Source organism: Haematobia irritans, chromosome 2 (genome assembly GCF_050003625.1).
Source record: "Haematobia irritans isolate KBUSLIRL chromosome 2, ASM5000362v1, whole genome shotgun sequence".
In the NCBI taxonomy this organism is placed as follows: Eukaryota; Metazoa; Arthropoda; class Insecta; order Diptera; family Muscidae; genus Haematobia; species Haematobia irritans.
The window spans coordinates 233,889,764-233,903,073 of NC_134398.1; the positions used below are offsets into that span (position 1 = coordinate 233,889,764).

Consider the following 13,310-nt stretch of genomic DNA (forward strand, 5'->3'; position numbering starts at 1 on the left):
AACATTTCGCCCATTGAGTCAATGATGGTCGTGGTTATGATGATATGATACCCATTACCATAAAGCTGGTTACCCATTTCAACCAACTGTAGTACAATCTTGATCACATGCAAAAGCATAAAATGTCAACATTGTGGAAGCCAGCAATACCATCACTTCACAGCATGAAGTACGAAACGTCCACTTAATTTGTGTGTTCCCACTTATTTATGCCCTACACCAACTATGGTCATGCAATAATTGTTCATAAAATTGGGTCCAAATATATGAAAAATATATAAAGATAGGTTCACTTAAAATTTAACAAATATTTAAGGTATGCAATAAAATTTATGCAATAAACAATTTGATCAAATATTAAAATCGAACTCCATGCTTAAGCCAAAAAAGAGTCCATGCTTCGATTGTCATACATTTCACAAAATGTGCGACTTGAAACAATGCGTGTAGAATTTATTTTGCTATTTAATCACGCTCACGTGTGAACCGAATTCAGTGTTTTGGATGTGAATTAAAAAATTTTGCCAAATAAATAATTTCTATATTTTTTTAAGATTTTGCATTCCAACGCTTATCTGAAACGTTTGCCTTCAACAGTTTTAAAAATTTCGCAGTTTTTTTAAATAGATTTTCCATTGTTTTCGACAAAATTTGTATAATTTATACCATTTTTATTAATTTGTACTCTATTTTTAACCTATTTGAAATAAGAAAGGTTAAAATTACACATTGAAAATATGAAAAAGGCGAGTTACAAAAAATTGTATTAAAAGAAGATGCACAAGATAATACCTATACCAAAGAAGACTAATGCACGCAATATAGAGAATTTTAGGCCAATATCGATTCTCACGTCTGTTCATAAAATATTTGAGAAAATACTATTTGATCGACTTTCGAGCTATATTACGGAGAATCAATTCATGTACAAATTTCAGTACGGGTTTAGGAAAGGATGTGGTGTGAATGATGCTGCATTGAATGTAGTGCAATTTATATGTAATAGCCTAGATACTGGATTTAGTGGTGTTGCAGGACTATTTTTTGATTTTACGAAAGCTTTTCATTTAGTTGATCACAATATAATGCAAAGTAAATTGGAATATTATGGTATACGTGGATCAGAGTTGAATTTATTCAAAAGTTACTTCGAAAATAGGAAACAGTTTGTCCAGCTGGGGAAAATTAGAAGTTTTGTTCTGTCCTGTTTTATATGGAATACCACAAGGTAGTGGATTTGGTCCTTTACTATTCTCGCTCTATTTGAATGATTTGGGTAAATTGGGATTGGAAGGCAAACTTTTCATGTCCGCGGATGATTCTTGTTTATTTTATCCATACAAATATGACACAGTTTTGAGGGCACGCGTAGAAAGAGATGTTGCGATGTTACTCGAGTTTGTGAGATTGAATGGATTGGTTCTTAATCCAGCTAAAACACAGCTGATTCGTTTCCGTCCCCATTCTTCGACTTTGATCCATGATTTTATAGTGAATATAGATGGTACTGACATAAAGGAGAGTCATGTAGTTAAGTATTTGGGTATTACACTACAAAGTAACATGTCATGGGACCTACATATCAATGAGATAACAGGAAAAATATCGCCTGCAATTGGTATATTGTATAAACTTAGATGGAAACTGGATCAGAAGACGAAATTGGTTATATATCACTCTCTAATTGAGTCGCAAATAAGGTATATGGTGACTGCATATGCTGCTAATAAAAACTGCATTGCTTTAAAATCTCTTCAGAGCTTACAGAACAGAGCATTGAAGATTGTTTATAACTTGCCTCGGATATTTTCGACAAGTCGATTATACATGGATGTTGCAAAAAATGTTTTTCCAATAAATGCGATATATACATATCAAGTTTTAACATTTATATACAAAACCCTAAACAATGTTGGTCATCACACTATTGAATTCAAAAGAAATCAAATGAATTTCAGTACAAGAAATCAATTGAATTTAAGAGTAGCACGCTGTCGTTTAGAGAAAACCAAACAGAGGATTGATTATATTGGAGGAGTTATGTACAACGAATTACTAAATGAAGTTAAATTAGTAAATACAGTTTCACAATTTAAGAAGAAATGCAAAGAATTTATTTCAAATAATTTGAGAAGCTTTATTACAATGTAATTTACAAACAAGAAAAGTTTGCACATATTTACATAAAAGACATAATAATTAATGTTGTAAAACACAAATGTACATATATAATTTTTTTCTTTTTTTTTTCGTTCTTTTTTAGATGAACTTCTAATTTTGCTTGCTGGGCTTTTATTGATTCTTCCAAATGTCTTTATTTTGGAAGATGTGAAACTTGATAGTCCATTTGTGTATTTTAACCAACCATAAATTCACATATAGCATGAGTACTGTAGTGTGCAATGCAATCGACTCGGTGTGAAGTCAATATTTCATTATTTCTTTTATTCACTAGTGCATATCTAGTGGGTCGTTTCATACTCTGTCATATCAGTTTTCATGCAATTTAGCAAGTAACACTTTGTATATCATTTACTATGCAATAAGAGTTCTTTACATGCGTATTATACTAGAATGGAAACAAATAGCCAAGGGAACAAGATCCATGCAATGCAATTACATAGGATAGTGCTATAGTATGGAGTGTGTTAAAAACCAGGCAATTGTACCATCATAATAAAAATGACTACATACATAAATGTTTTGGCTCACAATTAAAAGAACCAAATTGACCTAAGATGTTCATATTCCGTATTTGGTGGAGAGAGGTAGAGAATTTGAGCTTGTCTTTTTTTACAACAAAATTTTTGGATTTCCTAAACATGCGAATTTAAGACGGTGTTTTTGTTGGAGGAAACTAATTGACTCCATTATGCACTATTAGCGAACCACTTCAGAATCTTGTCTTATTTACCCCAATTTTCATGAACCTTCGTTCAATCAAGGTTACCTAACCCACTATTGAACCGTAGAATGTCTACACCCATAAAAAGTGAACCAACCATGAAAGAAAATGTATGTTTATTTTAGAAAATTGTATCTAAAATAATTTTCTAATTGCAACATGTTACAAATAAGTTTTTGTCAAATTGAAGAATATTTATTAAAAATAATACATTTTTTCTGTTGTTTGCTGCAAGTAGAGGATTCCGATGAGGAATGTGGTAATTCCGAAACGGCCGTCCATTCAACCACCTTCCAGTCTATAGGGCTTTGTCCAAATAAATTTGACAAATATACTTGTGAAACAATGGGTTTAAGCTGAAATCAGAACAACAAAAATGGTTGAAGAACCAACCAACAATATAAAAAAGTTTAAGAAAATTGTATATATTTTGTTAATTGCTATGTTTTGTTAATGATTACTTTAATTATTACCCAATATTATTGCCCAGAAAGATCATAGGCCAATTAAAGTACTCTGTTAATTGAGATCAGGAATTCCGGAAAATGGCCGAAAACCATTTATTGAGTCTGTAAAATATCCAAAGATAGCACTAAATTCTTCTGCTAGAAGCAAACTTTTAAATCGCAGAATCTTTTCCAAGAACCTGTGGAGAGGAGTTGAGAAAGTGTATATCCGGGTTCTTGATACTTCAGGAGTCTTAATTACCTTGTTTACCCTAAAACCTCATATTGGGTAGGATAAGCAATGAAATATAATCACGACAAACATACTTCCTAAACCTAACCTAATACAGAAATTGAGGCTGAGCCTATACGAGTCTCTAATCAACAATTTCTTCTTTTTTCATAAACTAACATGCCTTGTGCGATCCTATTGAGCAGTCTATTTGGAAAATTCACTAAATAAAGAATTAAATTTTATACAAAACAGTGCATTAAATGTATAAACTCTAGTTGGCATAAGTAAAACAAAAGATGACTGTCATCTTAAGATGCTTTATATTTGGTACGTGCTTGGAAGCATAATAACTTTTGCATTAATAATCACGACATCATTATGTCTTTGCTACCCCAAACTCAACAGAATTCGTTTGCTTTTACGGGGATATCAGATAACCCACTGACCACATGAGCCATTGACTCTGTGAATGCTTCCAACTGCGAAACCATAAAACCTTAATGAGTTTTCAACCTGTGGACCAACTTTTGAGCGGATTTAATTTTTAGCAATGATATTTAAAACGCACGCAATTGTATCATAAGTGGATCTTAATGTTTGAATTGTCTGCTTGCTTAGAGGTATTTATTATTTTTAGTAAATGCAATAGTTTTCAACATGTTTCAATGGAAATGTCTACCTATTTGTTATTAGCATGATGGACTTCTGGTCTTCATTAAATATATCACAGAAGACGTGCAAAACAATAGATTAAACTTTTAAAGCTGCAGACGAAGGAATAGCCAAAACTGCTGGTTTAATTGCTATAAATGAAAGTGGAGCTCATAAAAATGTTATTGTATTCATAAATATACAAATAAGCAATCATTTGTATATTTATGAATAGAATTCTTTGGAAGATATTCCATCGTATTGTATTCCAGAGGAATAACTCTAAGAGGATGTAATACATTTGCCACAACAAAAACATTTTGTAAATAATTTTAAAATGATGAATTACCACAAGCTACTCGTACTGGAGGTTCTTATCTAAGCCTCAGTGATTCAACCGCAGCGTTGTATGACAAAGTTAAAAAGAGATGTGATTTAAAAACAAGTATATACGGCCGCAAGTTCGGCCAGGCCGAATCTTATGTACCCACCACCATGGATTGCGTAGAAACTTCTACGAAAGACTATCATCCACAATCGAATTACTTGGGTTGTGGTATCTTAAAACTTCTTAACATCGTTTTCTAAATTGTGATTTAGTCCATACATGGTATATATTAGACAAAAAAGTTATGTATATTTAAGTCTACAAATAATTACGAATCGATATGGACTTTTTGTACGTAGAGAGCCAGAATTGAAATATGGGGGTCGCTTATATGGGGGCTATATACAATTATGAACTTGATATGGACCAATTTTTGTGTGATTGGGGATCGATTTATCTGAGGGCCATATATAACTATAGACCGATATGGACCTAGTTAGGCATGGTTGTTAACGACCATATACTAGCACAATGTACCAAATTTCAACTTACTCGGATGAAATTTGCTCCTTCAAGAGGTTCCAAAACCAAATCTCGGGATCGGTTTATATGGGGCTATGTACGATTATGGACTGATATGGACCACTTTTGGCATGGTTGTTAAATACCATATACTACCACCACGTACCAAATTTCAAGCAGATCGGATGAATTTTGCTTCTCCAAAAGGCACCGGTGGTCAAATCTGGGGATCGGTTTATATGGGAGCTATATATAATTATGGACTGATAGGAACCAATTCCTGCATGGTTGGTGGATACCATATACTAACATCACGTACCAAATTCCAACCGAATGGGAAGAATTTTGCTCTTCCAAGGGGCTCTGGAGGTCAAATCTGGGGATCGGTTTATATGGGGCCTATATATAATTATGGACCGATATCGACCAATTTTTGCATGGGAGTTTGAGGCCATATATTAACACCACGTACCAAATTTCAACTGAATCAGATGAATTTTGGTCTTCCAAGAGGTTCCGGAGGTCAAATCTGGTGATCGGTTTATATGGGGGCTATATATAATTATGAACCGATGTGGACCAATTTTTGCATGGTTGTTAGAGACCATATACTAACATCACGTACCAAATGTCCGCCGGATCGGATGAAATTTGCTTCTCTTAGAGGCCTCGCAAGCCAAATCGGGGGATCGGTTTATATGGGGGCTATATATAATTATGGACCGATGTGGACCAATTTTTGCATGGTTGTTAGAGACCATATACTAACACCATGTACCAAATTTTAGCCAGATCGAATGAAATTTGCTTCTCTTAGAGGCCTCGCAAGCCAAATCGGGGGATCGGTTTATGTGGTGGCTATATATAATTATGGACCGATGTCGACCAATTTTTGCATGGTTGTTAAAGACCATATACTAACACCATGTACCAAATTTCAGCCGGATCGGATGAAATTTGCTTCTCTTAGAGGCCTCGCAAGCCAAATCGGGGGATCGGTTTATATGGGGGCTATATATAATTATGGACCGATGTGGACCAATTTTTGCATGGTTGTTAGAGACCATGTACTGACACCATGTACCAAATTTCAGCCGGATCGGATGAAATTTGCTTCTCTTAGGGGCCTCGCAAGCCAAATCGGGGGATCGGTTTATATGGGGGCTATATATAATTATGGACCGATGTGGACCAATTTTTGCATAGTTTTTAGAGACCATATACCAACACCATGTACCAAATTTCAGCCGGATCGGATAAAATTTGCTTCTCTTAGAGGCCTCGCAAGCCAAATTTTGGGGTCCGTTCATATGGGGGCTATACGTAAAAGTGGACCGATATGGCCCATTTGCAATACCATCCGACCTACATCAATAGCAACTACTTGTGCCAAGTTTCAAGTCGATAGCTTGTTTCGTTCGGAAGTTAGCGTGATTTCAACAGACGGACGGACGGACGGACGGACATGCCCAGATCGACTCAGAATTTCACCTCGACCCAGAATATATATACTTTATGGGGTCTTAGAGCAATATTTCGATGTGTTACAAACGGAATGACAAAGTTAATATACCCCCCATCCTATGGTGGTGGGTATAAAAATTTACATAAATTCTAACTCGTCGGCCGACTCATACAAAATCAAACTAAATTAGAAACGTGAGATCTGCTCTGTCTGCCATATTGGAAATACCTATATCCTTTTTCAGACACCTTCTACGAGTTCAAATATTTGAAAGCGGGAAAGACCATTAGATACTGGGTTTGGCTCAGTCAAAATCAACGAAATCGTATGGGAAGAACACTGCAATTGTTAGTATTTCAAAATATTGTAAAGGTTATGCATCAAATTTTGGGAATAAAAAACTATGCATCAAATTTTGGGAATAAAAAACGACGCGATACATGCACTCACACTAGACAGCAAACCGTTTGAGGCTGCTTAAGAGCAACCAGAGTTACTTTATAGTTTGCTGTCAATCGATGAAAAATAAGAAGTGCAATAAGCGCTCCATGGTATGTCCGAAATAGTGACCTCCACCGAGACTTAAAAATGACTACGATAAAAGAGGAAATCTCTAGAATTGCAGAAAAACATCTTATCCGCCTACAGAACCACACAATCCTAGTTTAGTCTTAGGATATTTTAATTTCTATAAGTCTATTGATTGTTAATAAATAAACTACTGGTTAGTCACTTCTTCATAATACAGACTAGTTGTAGTATAAGTTAAGCAAGTGGATTAAGTGGATTCGCTTAAATAAATAAAAAAAAAATCGATGAAAAATTGATCCACATCAACTACCTGAAGATGAGTACGTCAACATTTCGCTCCTCTATTTTTAATAATTCACCGACTTGGTCCTCCCTACTGCCGGTCAAATTCATCGAATTGAGCAATAAATTGCTACGCCATTCTTTGTGTTCTTTCTACTTCTTAACAAGGTAGGAGCATCGCTGGACGAAATGCATCTAAGATTAATATGTTTAAAGATGAATCTCCTCTTGTTCTTCTTTGAAGGACAACCATGTTATAATCTCTTCTAATACTCCATAGGGATTGAGTGCACCTCATAATTAGTTTTCAATACTCAACAGTTTTTAATATCTGCCATGCAAAACCAATGTGACGTACCTTCAAAATACTCCATTACCAATCGCCCGCATTATACGACCCTTTTTCATCTTTATTGCAAATAAAATCAAAGGATTGTGAAACATAATTACACACAAACGTGTAAATCCATTGAGATACTCAATATCCGGATTAAAAAGGAATTAGGAAGGAACGCACACCTTCCAACTTATTTTACATTGAGTTTCTATTAATTTTTAATTTACTTTATTGACTTGGAATTCACAAATGGCAATTCCCCATATAGTGAACCATAGCAGAGACACCTACATAGATCGTGTAACAATCTCGCAGACATGTCTGCACACATGGTCACCAAGTATGGCATTGCAGCATCGTGGCAATATTCGGAGGATGACCAAGATATTTTGAAGGTTATTTGTAATTTTAATCTAACAAATTTGAAAGTCGTTTTAGTTTTAACTTTGTTGGCTACGATTTTTCATTATTTCATTTTGTCCAGATGTTTTTGCTTGCAAACCAAGAAGGGCTGATATAAGGTATCCGCTTAAGTGAAGGTAAACCTAAATGGAGTAGAAACGAGCCACTTTTGAGCCATCCATAGACCCACCCAACCATTCATGCACTCATCCATATGTTTTGTTGGCCAACTGAATTAAGTTTGGATATCGAATGTGGCCTGGTATAAAAGCTGCCCTCAACTGTTCTAAACTCATCAAAAGTTTTATTGCATTGAACGTAACCAGTTGTGAGATACAATTATCACGTCCCATAGTCTGCCTAAGGAATAAGAGAAACCAACAGAAGAAATTGAAAACAACTCCTTCCCTGGCAAGGATCAATAAAATTCTTTGGACGAAGTGCATGTGTGTGTGTGTTTCTAATCCAAACTAAAGTGAACATTCCGAGTTTGAAGAAGTTTGCCAATCGAAAGTCGACAGATCATAAATTATAACAACTTCTTGTACAAAGAATTAATAACTATTCCCTCACTCTCTTTCTCATTCGAGCTCCAAGGAAGAATGAAGTGGGTATGTGTGTATGTGATACATTTTACCAAACTCAGTGAATTGAATGTGGCCAAACAATACTATGGAACTACCAAAAGCACTAAATCGACAGAATCAAAATATAAAATTTTATAAACAAAAGCCAAACATATAGTCTAAAGTTCGAATTGTATCGAATTTTAAGTGCCTTCCACAAGGGGTCCGTGACAAGACATGTGAATAGTTGACTTGTTTATGGTAATTGGAAAAGAAGTTTTTGAAAATGCCTTTTTCACAAATTTGAGTGGTGGATCTTACACCATATAAACTCCCCGTTTTCTTTTTCATAAATGTGCCCTCATTATTCTGGAATATACACTCAAAAAAAACTTTCCTAGAACATCGTCTGGAAATTTCTTTTCCCAGTAAAAATTTATGTTTGGAAGAAAAGTTTATTATTTTTGTAATAAATGTTGACGTCTTTTACTGGATGTAAAACCAATTTAATAAACACTAGCTCAAAAACATTTTTTTTTAATTTCTAATGTCATCCCCGCTAAACTTTTTAAGATTTTTTTTTTACCGCCAAAACAAAAATTAGCTTGTTTGTTCCTCAGAAAAGAAAAGTCTTCTTTCAGTGTATAGACCAGTATGTAATCTACGCTCAAACCGCATTTAAAGAAACTGCACAGAAAAAAAATATTTTTGTCTTCCATCACGAAATTAATTGATCCAACTAATTTTTAATTAAAATGTCTTCAATCACAGTAATGATAGTATCAATCACCAAAGTCAATTAAAAAATTCTAATTAAAAAATTAATTGATAAAATAAATTTTTGTTTCAATTAAAAAAATTGTCGAAGCAATTAAATTTTTAATTGAATATTTTTTCAAATCCAATTAAAATTTTAATTGGAAAAATTTTGGTGAAATTTTTTTCTGTGTGTTGGATGGATTCTGTACTCCTCAGCTACAATTTTTAATGCTCAACATTGCATAAAGATTCATTACCAAATAATCTTGGAGGTAAGTTAGTTAATAAATCAGTGGTTAATAACAGAAATCTTGGTTACTTTCGCAAGGACATGCCCTATCGGGAATTTAGTTTTACGGTAATCAAATTTGTATTATTCTCAAGCATACGATATTGCACAAATGCTTTGGTAAGCAGTTTTTCAACTGAATTACTTCATGCAATGTCAATTAGACGATTTGATTTATATTCACCAGAACCCGTTCATAAAAATCCATAATACTGTAAAACCCAAATTTATATTCCTGACGTCGTCACGGGATGCCATCGTCAAATTTTAATTTTATTTCACGAAAAGATAACAACACATTTCTTTGACGATATAAAATTCACAATTGCAAAAAATACAACCTTCAAATAAGCAAAATGTGAAATGATTCATCTGTGACTTATTCCCTGTTATCGTTTTTACGCCAAGGACATTACGAAAAGCTCTGTATCTGTACATATCATGAATCTGGATTTTGATTACTAAAACAACATTGTATGACAAGGCGTAGTAGATCCATACTTCCGAGTTTATAACACAATTCCGTAAACTGCAACAGCCACTTTCATGCATCATAAAGTTGCAACTTTATTGAAGTTCGCAACGTAGAACTGATTTTTATTTTTTGTTTTTCTCATTTTCCCCCATCACTTCACTTCACTTTTTGCAGTTTTTGGTATGCCTGTGTGTAAGTGTGTTGGCCAGCAACTTTGTGACGGCTTCATATCCTGCCTTGCATGCTGCTCTACACTTGGCCCAACAGAAATCGATATCGAATCAACAGGATGTGCATCAGCGTAACTCATTGGAGCAATCTTCGGACTCAGCGGAAATTGGAAATGATTTTGGCGCTATGGTTAGCTCTTCGGAAGATTATGATGCTCATCCTCAGTATAGCTTTGCCTATGATGTTAGAGACTCGTTGACTGGCGATGACAAGCAACAGGAAGAGAAACGCGATGGAGATGTAGTCCAAGGACAGGTAAGTGATACCAAGAAATGTAGATGGTTATAATTGCCACAATGATAATTTCTTTTTACAGTATTCCCTCATAGAACCCGATGGTTCTCGCCGAATTGTGGAATACACTGCTGATGACATAAATGGCTTCAATGCTGTCGTCTCCAAGCAAATGTCCGATGAACGTTCCCGTGCTTCAGCTTCGGCTACCTCATCGTCTTCTCGTTACAATAGTTTCGAAGCTTTGCAATCACAAATTCAGGCTCATGCCCTTGCTGAGGCTCAAGCCCAATCCGCTGCCTACGCTGAAGCTCAAGCCTTGGCTGAAGCTCAAGTTCGTGCTGAAGCTATGGCCCAACAATCTCAGGCTCATGCCGAAAATCAAGCAAGAATTCACTCAGAAAATCAGGCCAGAATACAGTCGGAAAACCAGGCTAGAATACAATCGGAAAATCATGCACGTGCCCAGGCCCAACATTTGATGGAACAATTTGAGCAACAGTACAAACATCAACAGCAGCATCAACAACAACAGCAGGCATTATTACGCACTCAATACCAACAATCCCAGGAACGTCTCTCGAATGAACAGGCTTTACTGTTATCTCAATCGTTGCCCTCTCAGGCCTTGGGTCATAGCGTGCATGCCACAGTTGTGAGTCACCCTCCCTCATTGTTGTCCCGTGCCCCTTCCGGCCCAGTGTTTGCACAGTCGCATGATATTGCCGCTCTGAAAGAGATCCACGAAAGCAATGCACGCCTCAGTATTGAACGTAGTTCCCAACCTCAGATTGTTATAGCCCAACCCGCCAGTGCCACTGTTCAGGCCCAAGTTATTCACACTCCCATATCATCTCTTTTAGAGAATGGCAATGGTCTACGATCAGGTAGTGGTTCAATTATCTCAACCAGAATAACGAGCAACGGTCGCAACTCAGGTTCAGGCGGTTTGAGTCTAAATGGCAATGGCAGACACAGCAGTGACCAGCTTTTGAATGACCTGGACAGCAGTGAATTACAAAATGCTCTCTCCCGTCAATCTTCTAGCTCAGGATTCGAGGCTTTGCGTCACCAAAATAATAGACGTTTGCAAAGTATCTATCATGCCTCTTCATCCGCCTCTACCTCAAGCGGCAATGGTAATGGCAGAAGGAACGGAAACGGAAATGGAAATGGCAAATCTATATGGTAAATCCATATGAGTGCAGAGGATTTCCTTCGCACCCCATTTCAATATGAAACAGGCAGGACGAAAATGAAACAACGATCTTCAGTAGCTTTTAGAAAAATAATCAATTAAACGAAATCCCGGCATCCGAACACTGGCTAACTCTATAAAGGACTATGACTTCGACGATGTGAACAGTTTTTGTTTTCTTATTGTAGCTCGTAAGCATTAGCATAATATCTTAGTTTATTTCTTTCACTCGATTTGTATTTGTTGTTGTAAGTTCATTTCACAACCATCATCTAACTAATATTGTATTTATTTTTCCAACATTTTCGGTTTCGTACTAAACACGGGATTTGGGAATTTCACATTTTCATAAAACATCATCATTACACATCAAGCAATAGAATAATTGCCACTAACCCTCGTATCTCTCGTAGCAATGTTGACTATTCTAAACGTTTCTGTTTTATTCTAGAATTGCAATAGTATGAACTATATCTACACTTCATCAGGTTTACTTTTTCTTTCTTTTGGTTTTGTCCATCGTAAAACTCATCATAATCATCTCATCATCATTTTGGTAAAACTTTTGGGATTTCCGTTTCCTCTTACTGAAATAAACTTCTGGCTGTGTGAATCGCATATCATTTAAAGTGTCTCATTTTCTCACAGAAAACAATTACACAAACACATTCTCATTTATTCAAACTCTCCCCTCTCCAAGGCATCTATGCATCTCATCTTCAAGTCGCTTAGTCAGTTATTCATCCACCATTGCATCTGTGTTCTTAAGTCTACCAGTACTATCTTACACACATACACACACAAACATACATATACATACAAATATTTATACATACATATTTAGCAATTACTAACACACGCAAGAATATTCAGGCACTTTTACACATTGTTGTTATGATGAATGTGACACATTTGTTGTTGTGTTTTTTGTTACTTTTTGTTTATTTATGCTCAACTAACTTTTGTCTTCATCTACACCATAATGCTAGCTAGCATCCTGTCTATGTTTCTCTCTCAAAGACACAAACACACTGACACAGTTACAAGCGCAAGTGTACCTATTCTTTCGTTTTGTTTTTTAACATTTCATATCTCTGTGTGTTTTATTTTTGTTTTTTTTTTTTTATTTTTAGTCGCTAGTTGCTTAAGCTTATTTTACAACAAAAAAAGATGGCATCCTATAAAAGCATTATAAAAAATAAAAATATTTAATTTTGCAAAGAAAATGTAAAGTGCTATACAGTGTTTACTTTCTCGCCTATATAACGGAGAACAGCTGACGGAACCATAGTTGTCTTTTTCGCAAGCGAACAATTATAATTGGAAAATCTAACTTATTCCAACACTTTTGAAAGCATATTCTGTTCGAGGGAAGAAAAATGGCTTTTGAGGTCATAATCGGACAGCAGTTTGGTAGTTCAGTTTATAGGAGTATATATCAGAAAATAAATCTA

General features: G+C 35.4%; 1 protein-coding gene across 1 annotated transcript; it reads left to right on the forward strand.

Moving 5' to 3' along the window:
* Positions 1-8,404: 8,404 nt before the first annotated feature.
* On the forward strand, positions 8,405-13,088 carry Crys (Crystallin). The gene is made up of 3 exons (XM_075297939.1): positions 8,405-8,715; positions 10,368-10,679; positions 10,741-13,088. Exons 1-3 carry the CDS (start codon positions 8,707-8,709, stop codon positions 11,848-11,850), a joined length of 1,431 nt encoding a protein of 476 aa, XP_075154054.1. The 5' UTR covers positions 8,405-8,706; the 3' UTR covers positions 11,851-13,088.
* Positions 13,089-13,310: the final 222 nt, after the last annotated feature.